This window comes from Podarcis cretensis, assembly GCF_951804945.1.
Source record: "Podarcis cretensis genome assembly, chromosome: 4".
Classification (NCBI taxonomy): domain Eukaryota; kingdom Metazoa; phylum Chordata; class Lepidosauria; order Squamata; family Lacertidae; genus Podarcis; species Podarcis cretensis.
Window position 1 is genome coordinate 10050862 of NC_137173.1, and position 20960 is coordinate 10071821.

At 45.5% G+C, this 20960-nt stretch overlaps 1 protein-coding gene across 2 annotated transcripts in view; it reads right to left on the bottom strand.

Moving 5' to 3' along the window:
• Positions 1-6102: 6102 nt before the first annotated feature.
• Positions 6103-20960, bottom strand: part of RSF1 (remodeling and spacing factor 1) — a 45404-nt gene continuing 30546 nt past the window's right edge. The window contains exons 8-16 of one of the 2 annotated variants that reach the window (XM_079973336.1): positions 19841-19945; positions 18402-18481; positions 17968-18022; positions 17177-17286; positions 14312-14379; positions 13547-13754; positions 11800-12026; positions 7683-7874; positions 6103-6753 (exon numbers count right to left, since the gene is read on the bottom strand). In XM_079973336.1, coding sequence (XP_079829462.1) covers positions 6188-6753; positions 7683-7874; positions 11800-12026; positions 13547-13754; positions 14312-14379; positions 17177-17286; positions 17968-18022; positions 18402-18481; positions 19841-19945 — 1611 coding nt within the window. In that variant the 3' untranslated portion in view covers positions 6103-6187. Of the gene's footprint in view, positions 6754-7682; positions 7875-9815; positions 11653-11799; positions 12027-13546; positions 13755-14311; positions 14380-17176; positions 17287-17967; positions 18023-18401; positions 18482-19840; positions 19946-20960 lie in introns of those variants that run through there. The other variant, XM_079973337.1, reaches the window with a different exon arrangement.

The following is a 20960-nucleotide window of genomic DNA, read 5'->3' on the forward strand; positions in this document are numbered from 1 at the left end:
CAAGTCCAGGTTTCTGTCACCTCTTTCTGCATCACTTTAGAGACGGGCCAAAGCCACAATTCCTTTGGGTAGCTTCCTTCAATGTTTAAAGGTGACTGATTAAACTCTGCTTGCTTCGGAGTAGCGGAGCTGCACCACAGACATGATTTTTAAAGGGGCAGGGGGGATCAAAACATCCATTTCTAGGTTTTTCCAAGAAACCATGGCTAAGCATTGAAACCTCACTGACACCTGAACATGTTATTCAGTCAAATTTGCCCACACACAGATATTAAAACTGTGACACAGGCGTACAACAATTTAAAAGACATACATATAGTACCTGAGAAATCACACACACTACAGATTTCTCATGTTCAGTTTAACAATACGGTTTGCAGGGCAACACTTTACGCAGGGTAGCAATATGACATGCCTATTGTTTGGTAACATTCATATTTTTAGCTGGGAGGCAGGGAAAAGCCCTTTAACATCTGGATCAGTGACTTCTGTTTAATCGGGGCTGTGTGTCTGATGCCCTTTGTGAGTGTGCACACATCTGTATGTGTATATATATCTATATAAACACACACATACCCCCAAGCATAGAGTCATCCCCATTTTAAAGTCCCGGAAGCATTTCCCAAGCTGAACACCTGCACACCATGTATTTGAATGCACAGTACCCAGGGCCTTGCAACAAGTCCGCCACCATCACAAGGCTAGAATATTATTTCTGCCAGGCATCCCCAATCAAATCCCAGTCAATGGATATAGCAGCATTCAATGGGCCAGCATTCAATGGGCAGCGATTCAACACTGAGACACACACACCAAGTTCCCTGGCCTTTGCAAACCTCTGCTTCCTCCTTCCGCTGCCTTGCTTACGTTTGCAAAACAAAACGTATTTATGGTTCCATGATTACAAGTGGGAATGTCTCCATCATTTACATTGTGCATTAGATCAAACAGGACTTGGGATACTGGTTCAGCAAGCAATGATCTGGGGGCAACAGATTTAAGGGGCTGGAATTGGGGCTCCCTACCATTCTCTATTCGCCCCCCCCCCCCCGGTACTTATGTACTACAGGTTCAGTCTATTCAAGGAGAAGGGATAAAACTGGGATGGAAACTGTGAGTGCAGAATAAAGAAAGCTTGTGGTGCTAGACATCCCTCTGCACACCTCAATGGAGGAAGTGAGATTGCACATTAATTTGGGAGGGAGGTACGTCCACCCAAACGTAAAAATGAGCCCACAAACAGCCAGACGAAAAGGCAAACCTTAAAGGGAGACCATCAAAATTTGCTCAACAAGCTACAGAACTTAATGCATCAGCTGTAAGGTGTGGCATAATGTAAACTCTGAAGAGCTTTCCAAACATTTTGAATCCTCTGGTCTCTTCCCAAAGGGAAGCATAAGTTTAGGAGTTTAAGAAGGGTTTCAATCAATATACTGGGAGAAAGTTCCCATTCTTGCTTTGCAGGTCCCGTTGAAAAGGTAAATGAAACAGATCTTAAATCGATAATGATTATTTACCAGTAAGCTATTCTGCAATCCTATGCACACTGATTTGTGATTAAGTCCCACTTTAACTCAGTGGGATTTGCTTCCAAGAAAACATACACACGTACAGGATATGTGCATCCCTGTCAATTCAAAGTGAATTTATTTGTGAGGAAATACTTCTGATCTTCAGACTGGGTGTGGGGCGACACTACTAGGACTGCCTTTTCCAAATTCAACTAGAACGAACCACTTCCTAAAGAATTAGCAAAACATATGAAGGGTGTTTCACGTATAACATTACTGTTAACACAGTAACACACACATCTGTGAATAGTGTTAATGCAATGAAGTAACACAAAATATCTCCTTAAAAAAGTAGCAGGACTTGCCTTTCAAATTACTGGCCTTCCAGTGACCACTGTTACTTGAATGATTAATTCTTTTAAAAAATAATGAACCAGACTTTGGACAAATATGCCTTTAAGATCTATATTTCAGCTTTTCACACTAAGTTGGAGAGATAAATTAGATAACCGTTTGTCCACCAATGGCAGTCCAAGAAACGAAACTTAGCCGAGATAAAATTACAAAAAGCATAACAAGGTGGCCTTCCTAGCATCTTAGGGAACTCAATGCTGCAGCCATGCACCATTTGCCTGCCACATTAGTCACTATAAAAATGTTTACCGTGGAAACTTTAGTTGGCGTGGAAGTCAAATGAGTATTTTACTGTACCCTCTCTGCTACACAAAGCTGCGTGGAGCTTGCTCTCTCACCTTCTTACTAAAAACTCACGATGCTGCAGAACAGTGGAATCTACGGTTCAATCTATGTCCATTGGGGCATCTTTCGTTCTCAATTCACTGCTTGCCTCATGAGGGCTGCTCAAGTCTTCCAACAACGCAGTGGAAAGAGAGAGGCCGACTTCTACTCAAAAGCCATGAGTACGTTCTGACAACTGGACGAGGCCAGGCAACAGAAAGACTATGGATGGCATTCAACCAGCAGACCTATCGAAACTGACGGGCCCAAGTTAGTCATGTTCACTCATTTCAACGGGTCTACTCCAAGTAAAACTCAACTGACTGCCATCCTATGACTGCAGCCAAAAGCTGTTCCCTAAAACGAGACAGATGGGGAGGGGAGTTGTCACTTTGCTTTTGGCAAGAACCTGAAAAATGGAGACAGAAGAGGGAACAAGTCCATGCTCTGATTGGCTCAAAGAAGACCAAGTCTACTTGGTCCTGATTTTCACTGGAGGGCATTGGATGCAAGTCAATGCGATCACCAAGATTACCTCTAGCACTTTATGCTGGAGTAACTTCCTAAATTAATAACCAACAAGCAGAAGTCCTTTTCAAGAGACTCCACCAGAATTTATTTGCATCAAATGTGCCTTATACAACACAAACAGTACATATCCAACACTCTCCTTTCTTCCAGGGCAATTCTACTGTCCTACTTGCAAGCCTTCTGCATACCTCCAACTATTGCCAACATCAGAAGCACTAACGCTGCAAACTTAAATCAATAACCGATGCTCTTGCTTCCAGGGGTTCCTGGTGGAATTCTGAACAATTCTCTCAAGCACAACTCCTGAAGTCCATTCGGCAAAGCCATCACAAGCCAAGCTTTCAACTAGTTCCCTTGGTCCTATTTGAATGCTAGGAACAGAGTTGCCTCTATACCACAAATGTCCATTACTCGTTACTGGCCAAGCACTTAATACCCACCAGGGCTGGAGAGGTGATGGTGCCAAGCACCCAAATGATGTCTCTGGCTTGGTTAGACAAGAACTAGAGAACCACAGTGCAAGTATAAGATGAAGGAGCTCCTTGAGGAAGCTTCTGTTTTCAAGAAGTTGCAGGTACACACACGACACTCTTAAAGGTCAGTGAAAATTGCAAGATAGGAACGAAGGCAGACGTCCTTTTCTGAGAAAAGACAATTGTGCAATTGGGAATGGGTAGGCCAGGGCTTCATCCTGCCCCCACAGACTTCTGAGATGGCCCCGGGGTGAAGTACCCTTGTGCACCTCAAAAGTTTTATCCTGCAAAAAAAAGGGGGGATCCAATGTTCTCTTTCCCACTCCTCAGTGTGAACAGTTACAAATGCTCTACCAGAGACGTCTCCTTACATAATGTCCTCACTCCTAATAGCAAGGCAAATGTCAGGCAACTGGGAGTGACGAGAGGAGATCCGACATAGCACACCAGTTCACATTAGTGAAAAAGGAGGTTCAAGCTACCCTCTGCCTGTATCTTGAGTCATCTGTGAGCCAGTCAACAGGCAGTTAAATGCTGGCGATCTTCCTAGCCTCATCTAGAGTTCCAAGATATGGCATCTAAAAATTTAATCGCCAACCAGAACTGGGAATGTACATTTTGCTTTTTCTGAGCGCAGGTACAGAGTATTTGCTTGCGTCTTGGGAAAGAGAAGAGGTTTTCAAGGACCTCCATCTTCTAAAAACATTTTTTTAAAAATAATAATACATGAAAGTGGCCATTGCAATAGCTGAGGAATTTTAACGACTGTGGGCTGCTCTGCTGCAAACCCAGGGAGCGAAAAGGTGCTGTGCTCAAGCAGAAGGAAACAACAACGGACCAGTTTAAAGAACGATTTCAGCGTTTGTGCGGCTTTTTAACTTTATTCTCTTATTCAAATAGATGGCTGCTAACAAAGTAATGTGATACAACCTGGGAGGCTTTGCTTTGTTAACTACATAAAACACCGCTTGGGGAAGCTAGTATTTTTCTTTTAAGGTCTGAGGGCTCTAGAATTCTAAAGGTGGAAGATACACATTGCTAGAATACAATTGGTGGAGTGGCTATCATGTACAGAGAGCGGATATCAGGAGCAGGGGGGAGGGGAGAGAAAAGAGAGAACCAAAGATGGATTAAAGGCCATAAAAAAAATAAAATTGGGGAAGCCAAGGTTTTCGTGCGAGGTATTTTATACAGGCCTAATGCCACGGTTAAAATCACAATGGAACAGACAAACAAACAACACGGAAGTGCTCAGCTACAGACGAACGCCTAAAAAAAAAAATTCAAGACAGGCAAGGGAAAGAGAGCTGTCAACTCAATGCCCACAGCAAGACTGGTGCAGCCATTGCCAGCAATGGACCCAGCACCAGAATAAAGTACAAAACCCTGTTTTGAGGGGGAGGAGGAAAAGAAAACCAGAGTAAAATGGCCGTTTTGGATTTCAAAGCTTTGCAGAGTATTCTTCCAACCATCTGTGTGAAAAATCGTGTAGAAAGAAAAAGAAACACAAGACAAGAGAACGTAACAGAGCCTGAAACACACCTGAAAGAATGAAGTGGCAAACACCATGGCCAGTCGTATTCTTGTTTGACTGGCTATAAAATGGGCAGATAAACCTTTTCTTGAAGTAGAGAGCAGGCACTCACACTCAGAGTTATGTTGCCCAAGTTCCAACAGCAGGAGTTTCTTGCAGGGAAGGGGGGGGGAGTCATGCATTTCCCCCAGAAAGGTCCTGCTTTAGAAATCAGTTGGTCACGCGGCAACTATTAAAATGCATATTAAAAACACGAAGGAGCCTATAGGCCAGTTAACTACTGTCAAAATCTGCTAGAACATCCAGACTGATAAGTAAAATTAATCTTACACACACACACACACAGCCTCCCAGAAGGAAAACTGCTTCATTTGCATACTTCAATTTGAAGTAGATACTAAGAGCACAGAAAGGGTTTTTAAAAGCGGCCAGTTATCTCTTTACAGGAGCCCCGTCATCTCCTCCCAAGAGGTTATCCTACGCGGAGACCATCAGTCAGATTTAACGCATTAAAAAGAAGAGCCTCGTTATCAACTCACTGCTAGCATGGCTCCAAGTTGTCAAAAGCTCATTATATAGCTTTACACTTTTTACTGTACAAAACACTTTAAAAAGTTAAATTATGATGGGTTGGCGAAGCTTTGAATCAAATGATTTTATGTGAGAGCTTTTTCTTCGACCTCTCTCTCTCTCTAACCAAGGTTGCTTTTCGGGAAAGTGATTTACTAAAAAGAACTATGGCAAGTTAACCCACAAGTCACAAAATGCAACAGTAAAGATTTCCCCCCCTCCCCGTTAAAACTGCATGTTAAATTGTAATCTAAGTTGTGAACATTTAAATAGAATATATATCTCCTATGAAAAAGTTTGAGTACAAGTGCTTCTGTACCCTGACATCCCCCCCCCCCGGCTCCCACCCCCTCCATCCCACCACAGTTCAGATCTTGGGCCCTGACCAACTTGGAATGCTTTCTTTCGGCCTCCCTGCCCCCCGTCCCCCCCAATTTGTGTGCACTCAGTAAATATAAAGTCAAAAATATACAAATCTCTCATTTACTACAAGGTCTGCATGTGGATGAAGTTAACCTGGACTGCGGGAGTGGGTGAAAGGTGGAGGAGGCAGGAAATCAGAATAGGGAAATTATAGTAATTATCATTTTCACCACAAAAAAAGGGGGAGAGAGAGTTCCGAGAAAACGACGACTGGTCACTTCACCAGGGGTTGAAGGGGGTGGGATGGGGAGAGAAAAAATAACCCCGAACTGCAGGACTGGTGAAATTTTTGACTGCTAAAAAGTGATACTGTAGTGGAGAGTTTTCTAGGAAAAATAAAACACCTTTTAATAACTGGCCCACTGGTATGAGCTACCGTGGAATAAATTAGCACAAAAATGGAAGTCTTATAACTGTTCACTGTTACAGACGTAATCAACAAGGTCAGTCACTCGCAAAAGTTCGTCCTCGTCTTCTTCTGGTCCTCCTGCCTCCTGGCCGCCACTCGTCCCGTTGGGTGCCAAGCTGGCATTGGCTGTGCTGTCCTTGGGGGCGGGAGCTTTCTCGCTGGGCTTGCCAATCAAGTTCTCGATGGTTTTCCCAGGACTCTGTCCGTTGGTGGACGGCAAGTCCACCAGGCTGTAGTCCAACGGGCTTTCGACCTTCCCGACGTTATCAAAGTCATCCTCGTCGTCGCTTTCTATCCGGTAGGGCTTCTTGGTGACGTCTTGCGGGCCGTGGGTTGCTGAAGACCTGGCGGCAGGCACAGGCTTGCTTGCCTCCTCGCTGGCGCTGCTGCAGTTGTCGTCGTCGTCTGTCTCGATGCGATTCAGCCGCTTCCGGACGGGCCGCTCCTCCTTGTCCCCGTCCTCGTCCTCCGAGTACTCGTCCGTGCTGTGGCTGCGCTTCCGAAGGGATCTCTTTGACACCTGGGTGGGCTTATCGTCTTCAGAGTTCTTAGACACGTAGCTCTCTGGAACAAGCATCAGACTTAAAGCCGTTAGCAAAATCTGAAGGCATGCAACAGCTATCATCGCTCTCCTGTGTTTACACAGAACGCTCCGCATGCAAGCTGCTTGAACCGGAAGGAGGCGGGCTTCCACCAGAAAATAAACACTGCAACACAGAAGACTGGTGGGCTCCTATCAATGGTGCAGTAGAATAGTTAAACCACCCTCCATGTGTTTCCATGGCATCTATTTGATGGGGGAGCGCTGATACTTTTATCATACACCCCATGTCCCTTTCCCTTAAAACCTGCCCCCAAATATCCCTTCTGTAGCTCTCTCCAATCTCCTTTAAAAATGAGACTCAGTACATTGGTTATTTACAAAGACAGTGTTTGGTATAAATATGTAGGATCCACCATTGCATGGTTTCAGTGCTGGCTGCAGCTGATGGGAGTTGTAGCCCCAAACATGGGCTAGAGACTTTACTAGTTTTCAATCTTTGCTATACTCAGAAGTTCAAAACTCTTAAGCTCTTCCTCATCTTTACACTTCTGAAGGGCCCTGGATCAATATTTTGGCTACTAAGGCTGCATGAAAACACGATCCTAAGCTTGCTTATTCAGAAGGAAGCCCTTCTGAAGAATACCTCAAGCACTGTTTCTCCCCATAGGAACCAACCCAGACCCTGAGATCACCTTCTGAGGCCCTTCTTTGTGTGCCTCCTCCACGAGAGGTCCAGAGGGTGGCAACACGAGAACGGGGCCTTCTCAGTGGTGGCTCCCTGTCTCTGGAATGCTCTCCCCAGGGATGTCCACCTGGCGCCTTCATTATACACCTTTAGGCACCCGGCAAAAATGTTCCTCTTCAACCTGGCCTTTGGGCTCAGCTCTCTCCCTCTCTGCAGAGGTAAAAAGCTCTACTAAATTTGTACAAGGCAACCCTTTTATTTTACCTTCGCTGTCGGAGCTGGAAAGCCTGCGCTTGTGGATCCTTCTGAGCTCTTTCCCATAGCGGAAGGTCTTCTGAGAGCCGTCGCTTTCAGAATCCTCTTTGTAGTTGACTTGCCTCTTCTGATTGCGCCGAGATCTTCTCCGCCTCGTTTCCAGGTAGTCTTCGTCACTGTATTCTGAAGAAGCCTCTGTTTCTGTGCAAAGGGGGGGGGGGTTTGAAGGAGAGAAGGAACCGTGCAAATTTAGTCTGCGAACTGCAACATCCTGTCATATTCACAACACGTCTGGTTTTCCCAGAAAGTGAAATGCTTCAGGGCAGCTCCAGCCTTCCCATTTGATTCCCATCTTAAAACGCTCTTTAAGAAACTTTCCAATAGGCAGCAGCAACTGGCAGGCAGGTGACTCAATTTGGCAAACGGAAGCAGCATTCCAAGATGATGATAATGATGATGATGATGATTATTCCCAGGGAAATTTAGTTTCTTCATACTTCCCATGGAAGTCAGAAGGGCTTGTTGAGGGCAACCTTCTTCAGACTGACAGGTTTACATTTGGGGTGTCATGCTGGGTAACAGGGTAAAAGGTAAAGGTAAAGGGACCCCTGACCATTAGGTTCAGTCGTGGCTGACTCTGGGGTTGCGGCGCTCATCTCGCTTTACAGGACGAGGGAGCCGGCGTACAGCTTCCGGGTCATGTGGCCAGCATGACTAAACCGCTTCTGGCGATACCAGAGCAGCACACGGAAACGCCATTTACCTTCCCGCTGGAGCGGTATCTATTTATCTACTTGCACTTTGACGTGCTTTCGAACTGCTAGGTTGGCAGGAGGGGAAACAGGGTATGAATCCATATATATGTTGCTTTGTCTCTAGTAGTACCCACCTAACAGGTCTCTCCTTTGCAATCTGATTTTATGACTTCAAGTGTAACACCAAACAGAGAGGACTGAATGTCCATTTGAAACAGGTAGGGTTGCAAGAGTGTTCTGGAAGGTTGTAGAACAAGCCTCGTGCTGCATCCCAACCAGAGGTTCAACAGGTCCGAAATAAATGATCCACAAGGCATTTCCAGCCTCTTCCGGAGTGTTGCATGCTCTAGTTATCTCCCGCTTGGACTACTGCAATGTGCTCTACATGGGGCTACCTTTGAAGGTGACCTGGAAACTGCAACTAATCCAGAATATGGCAGCTGGATTGGTGACTGGGAGTGGCTGCCAAGACCATATAACACCGGTCCTGAAAGACCTACACTGGCTCCCAGTACGTTTCCAAGCACAATTCAAAGTGTTGGTGCTGACCTTTAAAGCCCTAAAAGGCCTTGGCCCAGTAGACCTGAAGGAGAGTCTCCACCCTCATTGTTCAGCCTGGACACTGAGATCCTGCTCTGAGGGCCTTCTGGCAGTTCCCTCCCTGCGAGAAGTGAGGTTACAGGGAACCAGGCAGAGGGCTTTCTCGGTAGTGGCACCCGCCCCGTTGAACGCCCTCCCATCAGATGTCAAGGAAATAAGCTACTATCTGACTTTTAGAAGACATCTGAAGGCAGCCCTGTTTAGGCAAGTTTTTATGTTTGATGTTTTTAATATTTTGTTGGAATCTGCCCAGAGTGGTTGGGGAAACCCAGCCAGAGGGGCGGGGTACTTAAAAAAAAAAAGAATCTTGTGCAGAGATGGTAAGTGCACGTGAGACATGGACGGTGGAAGGGCAGGGAGCCCAACAGCAGGTGGCGCCAAAGCAATGGCAGGCAGAGCCAGCTCATCCTAGTTTCCTCCCTTGTTGAGTTCTTTGAAAGCAACCAGGAGGAAGACGACAGCAACCTTGTAGGTAACGAGGCATGCAGGTGGGGGCTGAGGGCAGACTGAGACTGCAAGCTCGAACAAACCAGACCAAAACCCTCACTGTTCCACTAGAGTGGTCCAGTCCAGACTGAGCAGTCCTATTCTGATGTACACCTTTTCATGAGATCTTTAAACAACATGCTAGATTTCTCAAAGGAATAAAGAGATATTGGGGTTGGTGGGTGGGTGTGCTGTCTTAAAGGGGCACTCGCCCCCTTGCCCTTGTGCCACCTATGGTAGCTGGTGCCAAGCACACCTTAGAAGAAAGTTATGAAATAACATGAACCTTTGGGAGTCCAGATCTGTTTATTGATTTATTAAGATTTATATTCCTCCTTTCGGTGGAATTATCTTCAAGGCCGTTTACAGCACACTGCAATAAGGCAAACAAATAATACACACGCATACACAAAACCCAGCAGCCTCCCTTGGGCCAAGGGATATCTCAAGGCAACCAGAGCTGAGAATTCTTTCCAGCAGGGAAGGGAGAAGTGAGCTCTCTGCTGCAGCTGCTCTTTCGCGGGCTGACGGATGGGGCCAGAAAGGTCTTCTCCTTGCCTTGCCATGTCGTCGTTCCTAGAAGGCAGGGGATGCAACCTCCAAGCGGCTCTTTGCTTCCTGGCACAGGCCAGAGCATGCTTGCCTTCACCTTTGCAGCCCTAGGGCTACCAGCGGTTGGGAGTTGTTTGTTCTTTCTGGTGGCAAAGCAAATTTCCCTGCAGCTGCTCCTTCCTGGCTGATAGATGGAACTAGGCCGGTCCTCACTCTGTTGCGAAATTCTTCTTGGGCAGCAGGGGGCGCACTCTTTCCACACTGTTCTCATTCTTGCATAAATAAAAGTGTTGAATTATGACCATCAAACTCAAGGTTTGGGGATTATAATTCAGTTTTAGTAAGTGTGGACTTTGGTCCCTATATCTGTATTAAACTCAGATTTCCTTTTAAAACAGTTCAATTTTATTTGCTCTTTTATTTCTTAAGAGAGGCTTACCATAATTTAAATTTAGTTGCAAAGCAGTACATTTTAACTGCTACAGCAACTGGTTGTTGCTCATGCTTGTTCAGGATATATATATATATATATATTTAGAAATTGTAACTACAGACATTAGCTTTGTTTTATTGCAGACACAAAAACTGAATGTATATTTAATTAACACGCACCCTCCCCTTTCAGTCCCAAAAGGGTTCTCTTAACAATTAAAAAGACAGTCATCAATATTAAAATATAAAACAATGGAAGATTTAAAGCAGAGAAAGTCCTTAACAAGACACATAAACCAAGAGGCAGGAGAGTCAAACACAAAACAGGCAAAGGCAATATCCAACTTAGTTGGATCTGACTAGCGCAAGGATTCCCACTTGCAACAATGGAATTTCTCCTCCCTCTCCTCTCCCTGCACACAGCTCCCCCTGCTGAGCGATGGGGGACAGATTTAGGGGTCGCACAAGCAAACGGGGCTGTGGGGAAGTTCCACTGCGCAGCCCAAAGCTCTTGCACGAGCGGAAGCACTTTGTTGCGATACCACACCATTTAACAACCAAAAAGCCTGGGGAGAGTAGAAAGGAGAGCGCTAACATGACAACAAACCCAGGGCTGTGCAAGTCTCACTGGTAAGCAAATTCCAACGACGGAGTACTGCCAATGAGAATGCCCTCTCTCTGGCCACCAAAGACAGTGGGTGGTGGGTGGAGAAAGGCCTCTTAAGATCCAATGGTCTGGGAGCTGGTGGCTGTTGAGATGCATTGGTCCCAAGCCATTTAGCGCATAGATATCAAAAGCAGCACTTTGAATTGTACTCAGAAGTGGACAAGAAGCCAGTGTATTATATTCAAGATATAGCCTGGGTGCCCAATCTCAGTCCACAATCCAGCTGTGGCATTTCCGTAGCAGCCGGAGCTTCCAAACAGTTGGTGGTGGGAAAGCCATTTACGTATAACGCAATCCAAAAGGAAACGCCAAATGAGGAGGTCGTCGTTGGATCGGCGTTCAATTTAGATCGGAGGCGAAGCAGATGGATGCGTGTGTTGTGTGTTTCACAGGGCAAATCCAGCCCGGAGGAGTGCCGCTGGCTCTTCAGCTGCCAGCTAAGAAGAAAACGATGGCTTCCGTGGCAACGGGACTTCCTGGCACACCACTACAGGAGACCAAGGTGAGGAAAGCTGGCTCATCCAGTTCTCAGGAAGGTCGACCCTCCAGGAAAACCGGTTGCTGGCCTAGTTTCCCAACACTCAGTCCTTTGAGCCAACCGCCAAGCTACGAAGAGTGAAAGAGTCCAACTTACCCGATTCACCGCTTACGTTCTCCTCAGAGTCCTCATCTTCGTCTTCGTCATCTTCAGAGTATCTTTTCTTGGCTATTTTTCTCCGTAGCCGCCTGCTTTGCCTCATCGGCCTGGAGTGGTGCCGCCTGGACCTGCGCTTCGAAAACTCCGCATCGCTGTCATTCGATGGCTGATCCTCTTCGCTTTCGTCTAAGTTCTCGTCCGAGACAACGAACTCATCCTGAGATCTAAAGGGGAAGGGGGAGAGAGATTAGCTGGAAAGATCTTTGAAACGATGCCAAAGGAATAAAGCCCGCTCGACTTTGAGACCTGCATTTTAACTGAGAAACTGTAGACGTAAGAAAGGTTTAGCTAAGGTGGTTTTCATTGCTCCAGTGGAAAACAATTCAATCTCTCTGCTCAAATGGTTATGTGTTCAAGCGACAGGCCCTTGAGGTCAATTCAAATATGCTATTTCTGATGCAGTAAGTACTCTAACCTCAAAAGTTCATCTGGGGCCTGGCCTGATTGAAACTTTCTCTGCGAGAAGCTCGCACCTCACAGGCAGAGCTTACCCACCAGAAAGGCTGCTGACAGCATCCTTTAAAAGCCAGAGGTGGGGAACCTGTGGCCCTCCAGATATTGTTGGACTACTAATTCCATTGTCCATGACCATCAGCTATGCTGGCTGGGGCTGATGGAAGTCTTAACAGCATCTTGAGATGCTGTTAAGGTTCCCAACCACCTGCATTTCATAGGACCGAAACAGTACGAACATACATTCTAGCTCCAGGTCCCAAAAGAAGAGGGCCCAGAACTACCAGGTACTACAGTGTTCCTGGCAGAGCTCCACTTTGGAATGCAGGTACGAGATGGCATATTTCCTTCCAATGCCATGTAAGAGGAACAGGCTAGAGCATTTCCCTCCAACGTTTTAATGTTTAACATTTAACGTTTCATATTTTAATCTTTTGTTAGAAGCTGCCCAGAATGGCTGGGGAAACCCAGCCAGATGGGCGGGGTAGAGATAACAACAACAACAACAATAATAATAAATTACTACTACTACTACTACTACCAGGGGTGTGATTTACCTAACAGTGTCAGCAGAAACCCTGCACAAGGGTTTCTTGCTTGCACAACGGGGCTTTCCATTCTCTTCCCAAACTGGTTAGGTGGGTCAGGAGAACTCCTAGAAGGAGGGAATCGTTCCACTTGGCAAGCTGATATGCTTGTGCAGATGGAACATGCATCACAGAGCGACACCAAATTCCACCCTATTTTTCCAAAGGCAAAAGCACGGCAAGCGTTCAAACCAGTGATCTTCCACCGGCAATCAGAAGCACAGGGAGGGTCGTTCCAAGTGGTAGTTCTGAGTATCAGTGTTTGGCAAGACTGCACCCTCTGGGATCCAAAGCTGAACCCATTTTACTGCCCTACACTTTCAATCTGAGGCTAGTACAGTGGTACCTCGGGTTACATACACTTCAGGTTACAGACTCCGCTAACCCAGAAATAGTACCTCGGGTTAAGAACTTTGCTTCAGGATGAGAACAGAAATCGTGCAGCAGCGGCTGCAGTGGCAGGCCCCATTAGCTAAAGTGGTGCTTCAGGTTAAGAATAGTTTCAGGTTAAGAACAGACCTCCGGAACAAGTTAAGTACTTAACCAGAGGTACCACTGTACGTGCTTAGCTCAAATTGAAATCTGCTGAAATAAGAGCGCTCAACTTGGGACAGAGCACACCCTAAATTTGGAGCAGGCCTTACCCGTCACTGATTCTGAACTCATCCTCACTTTCTTCTTCATCCAGGTTGCTGTCGCTGTCCAGGTCATTCAGTCGCCGCCGTTTCTTCCGGCGAACTGCAACAGCCCTCGGAGGTCGCTTGGTTTCCTTCCTTTCTTCCTCCAGGATGGTGGAAATATCCTTGCCACGATGCCCCGTGATGTTAGACATGTCTTTCCCTCTTCCACCACCTACAGTCAGGAGACCAGCACCACAGTGGCTGTGAATCCACTCATTCACTTGCTGCTAGCATCAACCTTCCCTCCATAAAAAGCACCCAAACCAGGACTGAAAACCCCCATGTTTGCAGACAGATGAGGTGAGGATCATGTCTTATCTCCCCTGTGGAAAAGCTGAAAGCTTAAATAAGGCTGGGGATGCAAGAACGAGAGATTTATTTATTTTACCTTCCCCCTCCAAGAGCATTCATGGGCCCCTCCACACCACCTTTATCCACAACAACCCTGTGAGGAAGGTCAGGCTGAGTGATAGTGAATAGCACAAGCAACGATCTACGTCCAAATAGTCTTTGGACAGATCCCAGCCAGCTGAGAAGTCTGACAAGAGGGAGAAAGATTTCTGTTCTTTGTAGCAGATGTGGTTTTCATGCACTTGCAGGAAGTGGCAGGAAAGCACCCAAGTCCCTCGGTATAAATTTAGTGCTTGCTGTACCAAAAACCAGGATTGCCACCCACTACTGAAGTCATCCATATGTTCCTCCCCGTTAACATTGTCCAATAAGACACACCTCCTCCATCAGCCTCCTTTATGTCATCCTCTATGGCTTCGTCAATGGCTTCGTCAAACTCATCAAACCTAGAGAAGACAAAATGTGCTGGTTTCAGAGCGGAGCTCAATTATATTTTAAGGAATAAACTGGCAAGTTTGCAGTAACTGAAGAGTCCAAATATGTGAGGGGGAAAGGAGATCAATTTGTACGTGTCTCACTCTCTTGGAGAGGCTGCCCCCCACAGAACGGACAAATAAATCCCTAATTAAAAGTTCTTAGACTTCCTTCAAACACTGAACCCTACATATTTAAGAGAGAGAGAGAGACCGACCCTGTAGTGGTCCTTCCTGAAATTCAATATCAGGCTCCAAATGTCTGAACAGTTTATAATACACACAAGCATTCTGACCTTCTTCATAGAAAGTTAAGCGTAACATCAGGAACTCTTGTTTTCCTCTTAACTTTGCATGAGTTTTTGTAAGTGGTTTTATGCAAAAGTATCTGAAATGTTACTACATAGTTAAACCAAGATGTTCCCTCCTCCCTTTACCATTTGCAAAAGGAAAACCAGCTGTTACTGCTTTTCGGATGCTGCAGCAGCAATCTGCAGTCTCTAAAGCAATGCAAAAATGGGGGGGGGGGGATTATAGTTGAGGGGGTGGAGGGAAAGATCAAGGGTCTTGCAAGTTTTATAGCTCAATCTTCTTCACTTAGAAGCAGCCGAAACCAACTAGGCAGGAGCACAAAGGCAGAAGCTGCAAAGGCAGTGCATTTCACAGTCCTGCTGTTGAGCATAATACATTTCGAGTGCGATTTTCACTGACGAGCGATGACCCGCTCAAACTGCTATGCTTGCAGAATGGCTTAATCCCCCTGGAGGACAGTCGGATAACCTGTGGCGAGGGAGGGGGGATTCTGCTGGGTCATCAGTTTGCCTCATCTGTCAGGGATGTGACAATTCCATCTAGGAAGCCCAGAATACAGCCTGCCTCCTTCTTACTAACCACACGAGGTGGGGCTTTCTAGCTCAATGCGGCGTCTGGAGTTAATGACGGTCCCGTGTAGCATCGTAGAAACAGCCTGGGTTTGCTTTGACTTGGATTTGATGTGCGGGGCACTGGCATACACATCACCAGTAGGATGTTTGAGTGGGCCCTTAAGACGCAATTATTAAAGCAGCCCAGGAGATTGAGAGGCACATCGCAGTATCATACAGTTGGGCCAGATTTTTATCGATTGTAGACAACAGCCACTGCAACGGTGCATACAAATGTATGAGAGGAAACCCCACGGCTCCCTTTTTAATGAAAGGCAGCCTAAGGAGCCAGTGATTCTGCGTGAAAGAGAAGCAGGGCAAGCACACTTAACCCTTTCGCCAATGACGGCTTTTTACAATCAGAGCTGCACCCACAAGCACCCTTCACCCCACCCAGGGTTCTAGATGGTGCAACTTATGAGGGTGAGCACTGCGCCTCCTCTGCTGGGAATCACGGCCCCAGGAACCTGTTTTTTAATATCATAAGACGACCCCTCAGGATGCAACCAAAGGATCTAGGTGCCTATGGGGCGCCAACAAGGAGGACGTGAGCCCCAAAGCACTCTCCCCACTTGTGATTCCCAGCATGCTGTCTACAACATAGAGATAGTACACAAGAGGTTTAAACACTCTCTCAAGGCAAATTTTAAAAAAATGTAGTATAAACATTGACAACTGGGAAACACTGGCCTGCGAGCGCTCCAGCTGGAGAACATCCTTTACCAAAGGTGTCACGGGCTATGAAGAAGTTCAAACTCAGAATGAAAGGGAGAAACGTGCTAAGAGGAAGGCACACTTGGCAAATCCACACCGTGATCAACTCCCGCCCGGAAACCAATGTCCCCACTGTGGAAGGACGTGTGGATCCAGAAATGGCCTCCACAGTCACTTACAGACTCACTGTTAAAACTATGTTTATGGAAGACAATCTTACTCGGCTAGAAGTAATCGCCAAAGAAGAAGTACATAGCCAACTGACAGCCTTGCCCTCCATGATTTTGTCCACCCTCCATTTAAAGCCTTCCAAGTTGGTTGCCTACCACCAATCTTGTAGTAGAGAATGTTTAACTATGCCATTGTTGAAGAGACAACCCTGGAGCTTTGTTCTGTGTTTTGGCATGTAATGTACAGCCAGTCAATGTAAGAGGAAATTTAAATGCTCACTTGCTATGTTGCTGTTGCTGTTGACGTCATTATCATTATCATTATTTTAAAAGAACAGTTTAATTGAACGAAATAAAATAAAAAAATATATAAAAGGTATACTATCAAAACTGGGCCTAAGCCCGGTTTAGGGTCTACACAATCGGTTTCCTCCTAGAGCACCAGGATCTGGTCTGCCCAAGAAGGAAAGATTGGCAACTGGGTGGTTAGCTACTTAAGATTTTCAAAATCTTGAGGAGTGGTTTTACCACTGCTTCCCTCAAGCAGGCATGGACCCTTCTCACAAGGAGGCATTGACCACCTCCCTGGCCCAGCCAGCTGTCCCCTCCCTGCTCGTTTTTATCAGCCAAGAGGGTCCAGGCGGTTGCCCTGACCGATCCAAGCACTTTGTCTACCCCCTCAAACCTTACTAGTTGAAACTCATCCAACGCAACAGGATTAAGACAGTGCTTTAGACACCCCTTGAGAGTCATCTGCTGTAACAGCAGTGGGTGCAAGCAATTTTGCCCTCGAAACAACTTGCAAACAAGTCAGAGTAAGTTGCCGTCAATTCTACCACCCCCTTTCCCCATTGCTCAGACAGCCCTCCCTTCTCATTTTTTTTTTTGCATGTTTCCACTGTGAACTGGAAACACAGCTTCTTTTATTACATCCATTCAAAAAGGAGCAAAGAAGTTGCTTGCCTATAGCTGATGCACTTCCGTTGCCTAGTCGACCTCCTTTCAAGCAGCTTCGCCTTTGATTTTTTGGAATCTTTCTTCTTTTCATCGACAACTTCAGGTATTTCAGGCTCCTGGTTTAAAGGCAGACAATCATTAAGCACAGAAATAGCTGCAGCCAATCATAGAGGGTGTACAAACTCAAACTTAATTTGTCACCTTTTCCATGAGAAACAATCTGCTGCACAAACAGCCAAACAGTTCCTCTTGTTCTGAGTACCTAGGGCTCTTTCCAACTAAGTTCTACTCTGAGAGGATTCATAAACACATGTCAGCTATGTTCATTAACTTCAATGAGTCAACTCAGAATAACACCAGCATTGGCTACAACCCGTAGCAATTATTAAACCATGCATACCTCCTAAGTTTTCAAATGACAGGATGGGATTGATCTAACAGTACGTGCCAAGATGGAGATTCAAACAATGGCAAGTTTCTAGACCACATGGCTGTAATATGCATGTGCCACAGGCAGTAGAGAAAGAAGACACAGGGAGTGCATTGGGTTTCTAGCGGTCCAGGATCCATGTTTAGTGCCCTGCACAGCTCCTTGACTCCATCAGCAGCAGGAGCAGAATTTATCAGGCAAAATGAGCAGATGCATGCAAATTTGCCTGATTAAGGCAATCTATGGTTATTGCCGACTCAGCTTTTCTTAAGGCAGAATTTTTAGTGTTTACAGCGCAAAGAACACACAGGTCTGACTCTATGCCAAAAGAAAGAAAAGGAGATATCAAGGGGTTCATTTCACTTACTCGTGGAGGAATGATATTCTCAATACTAATGCCCACATACACAAGGCGCTCTTTCCTTAGGGAGAAAAAACAAAACAAAAAGCTGACATTTCTTCACAGCAACTGCTTAAATTTGTCCTATACAGTATTTCACCTGTTTGCATTAATGCCAGACCTTTACCTAGCTCAACCACAGCCAGCTCCAAACTTCAATTTGCAGTCACAGTCGTAAGTGGTTTTGCATGCTGGCGTGGTACTAAACCTGGTTAATAAAAACACCAGAACAGGTGGTGGCTACTGGGGATTGTACTGGCTGAGGCTGATGGGGGCACTGTGGTCAAACTAGAGGGTAGGAGGTTGGGGAAGGCTAGAATAAAGTACTGACTCACTTGCTGTGTGTGATTTGTTATGTGGGGTTACAGGGGTTGCTAAGCCATTGGTCAATGTTTCTGTACCTTCGTTCTGCACGCTCTTTCTTTTTCAAGACAACATCCAGGTCCTGCAGTTGTTCTTCCAACTTCTCACAGAGCAATTTCTATGGGAATAAACAAAAAATGAAGCGTTACCCTGCTCCACAAACATCTCCATGCAGCTAATTTCTTAACAGGCCCCTTCCCAAGCATTCCTTGTCGGTGTGAACGCCGTCACCGCCAGCGAGTACCTAACAGTGGTCCAAACATCAGGCGGTAAGAGAAGGATTTCCAGACAGGATAAGGAAAAGCAAATTACTTTGGAAACGGTGGGTGACAATCTCAAGACTACATTTCAATCTTTCCACTAAATGGAGTTCAAATTTATTCCTAAATCTGCTCTTGCAGTTGAAGCACACAGAAATGCCACCCAGCCCATGGGCAAGGCAAAGTAGACAGGCAGAACCAAACAATTCACAATACATGGATGAGAATGTCACTAAGTCACGGGGGATTGGGGTTTTTTGGGGGAGGGGGTGGAAGAAGCCTGCATCAAGGGCTCCACCTGAACTTGCCTGCTAATGCTTAACAATATAAAGGCTTTAATTCATCTTCCCCTTCTCCCAAAACATTTTCAGCAGAGCAAATTCCTCATACTCTTAACTAAGATAACGTGTTTTCAGCAACAATAGACTTTAAACCAGACTGGACCTCTGGTTTAGAAGGGAATTAAGTATATCTTGAGCAACGATCAATGCTTCTGTGGAAGAAACTTGAACTCCAGAATGGAGGGATGCTAAGAAAATGCCAGCAATTTCCCCCATTTGCTTCACGACGAGTAAGCAATCGAGAATATTACATCTGCACAGGGCCTATTTGATGTGAAAATGGCAAATGCCACACAAAAAGAGACAAATGTAGGTATAGTACAGAAAACTTTAGGTCCCTTATAAATGTTGAATTGTGTGTACAGAAGAAGCACATGCATTGTTTTTTGCACAAATGCTAGAATACCCAAACCCCAAATAGTACTAGGAGAATATATAGCTGTGCATAATAGAAACGTTAAAAGGAATTGTGGAAAATAAGAATGATGTTACCTCAAGTATATTATCAGATGATGGAAACAAATAATGGGTGGTTTGCATTTCATTTACAATTATGAACTAATTTGTTCATTTACGGCAAGTTGCAGAAAGTAAATTACACGTGACTGCAAACAAATATCTTTATGGTGCAATTTGTTTGCAGTGCACTGAATGCTATTCTCATGGGACTACGTGATACCCTTGTTACACATTCACACCCACCTATTACCACATCTTACAGTTCTTGTTACAATAATGGGTGCCAAAGGCAAAGTGAACAGTCCCAAAAGGAACGGAGGGAACAATGGAAGGCTCCTTTCCATAGCCACACTGGAACTCAGGATTTGCATGCGAGGAAGCACAAAACAAAACAAAGGCAAAGAAGACAAAGCCTACGTGTTGGCAAGGTGGGCAGAACCATTCTCCATCAGGAATGATCATCAGTGGGGGTCGAAGGCAGGCCGTATGGTAGCCGCTGTCACAAGAGTCGCACAAGAGAATCTGTGGAAATGAACCAAGGAGTCAGTCGGACCTGGCACTTGCACTATGAAGCACATCAAGGCGCACCTTGCTTTCCTATGTTTGCATAAATCAGCCTTCACCAACCGGTGCAACTCCAGACATTGTGGACTACAACTCCCACCGGTTCCAGCCACCATGGCCAATGGTCAGGGATGATGTGAGCTGTTGTCCGACGGTATTCGGAGGGGGGCCAGATTGAGGAAGGCTGGCGTAAACATTCTGAAATTGAAGTGGCCAATAGATCCATATGCAGATAAACTGTTGCTTTTGCTGGAAAGCCCAGGGGCAATATTCATTAAAGTTAAACTCTTTCAAGTCCCACTGACTTCAATGGAAGGTATTAATTCTCTCACTGACATGGATAGGATATTAAAGGAGTTAACCAGATCAGGCTCCAGGTATACTAAAATTCCTAGATTAAACCTGAATTCGCTGTAGTCATAAAGTAGAGGCAAAAACATGTTCCGTCTCTTTTTTTCTCATGCAGTTGTAGACTGAAATGGGAAGTTCTTATTCTCTTTAAACACAATATGGGCAATTCTTAAGGGAACTGGCTATGTTAAGACTACACTGCAACACAGCCTATTTTGATATGAAGACATTCCAGTTCATAAATGTATATGATCCTCAGAGAGGAGAATTTGTCTGTTAAATCCTACTAGGGAGAGAAGATAGAAAAGACCAAATGGGCCTTTGGTTGTCACTGCTTCTCCAAACAGCCCAAGGACTCCAAGGTTTCTGTTGAGTACCCAGCCTTCCCGCCAAACTACAGATTGCAAGTGTTCCTGGGACAAAAGCCACCTCAATTAAACCAACTGAATTTTGCAGCAAAGCTGTGTCCACTGAAAAGGGACAATGCAAGCAGAGTGATTTTTTTTAAAGAACACACATACATGCACAAGAATAATTTAAGGTACCTATTTTTTGTCAGTGTTATTGCCCCATATTTATGTAACACGTAATAGTTTAGAATCCGCTCCCAGGTCTGAACTTC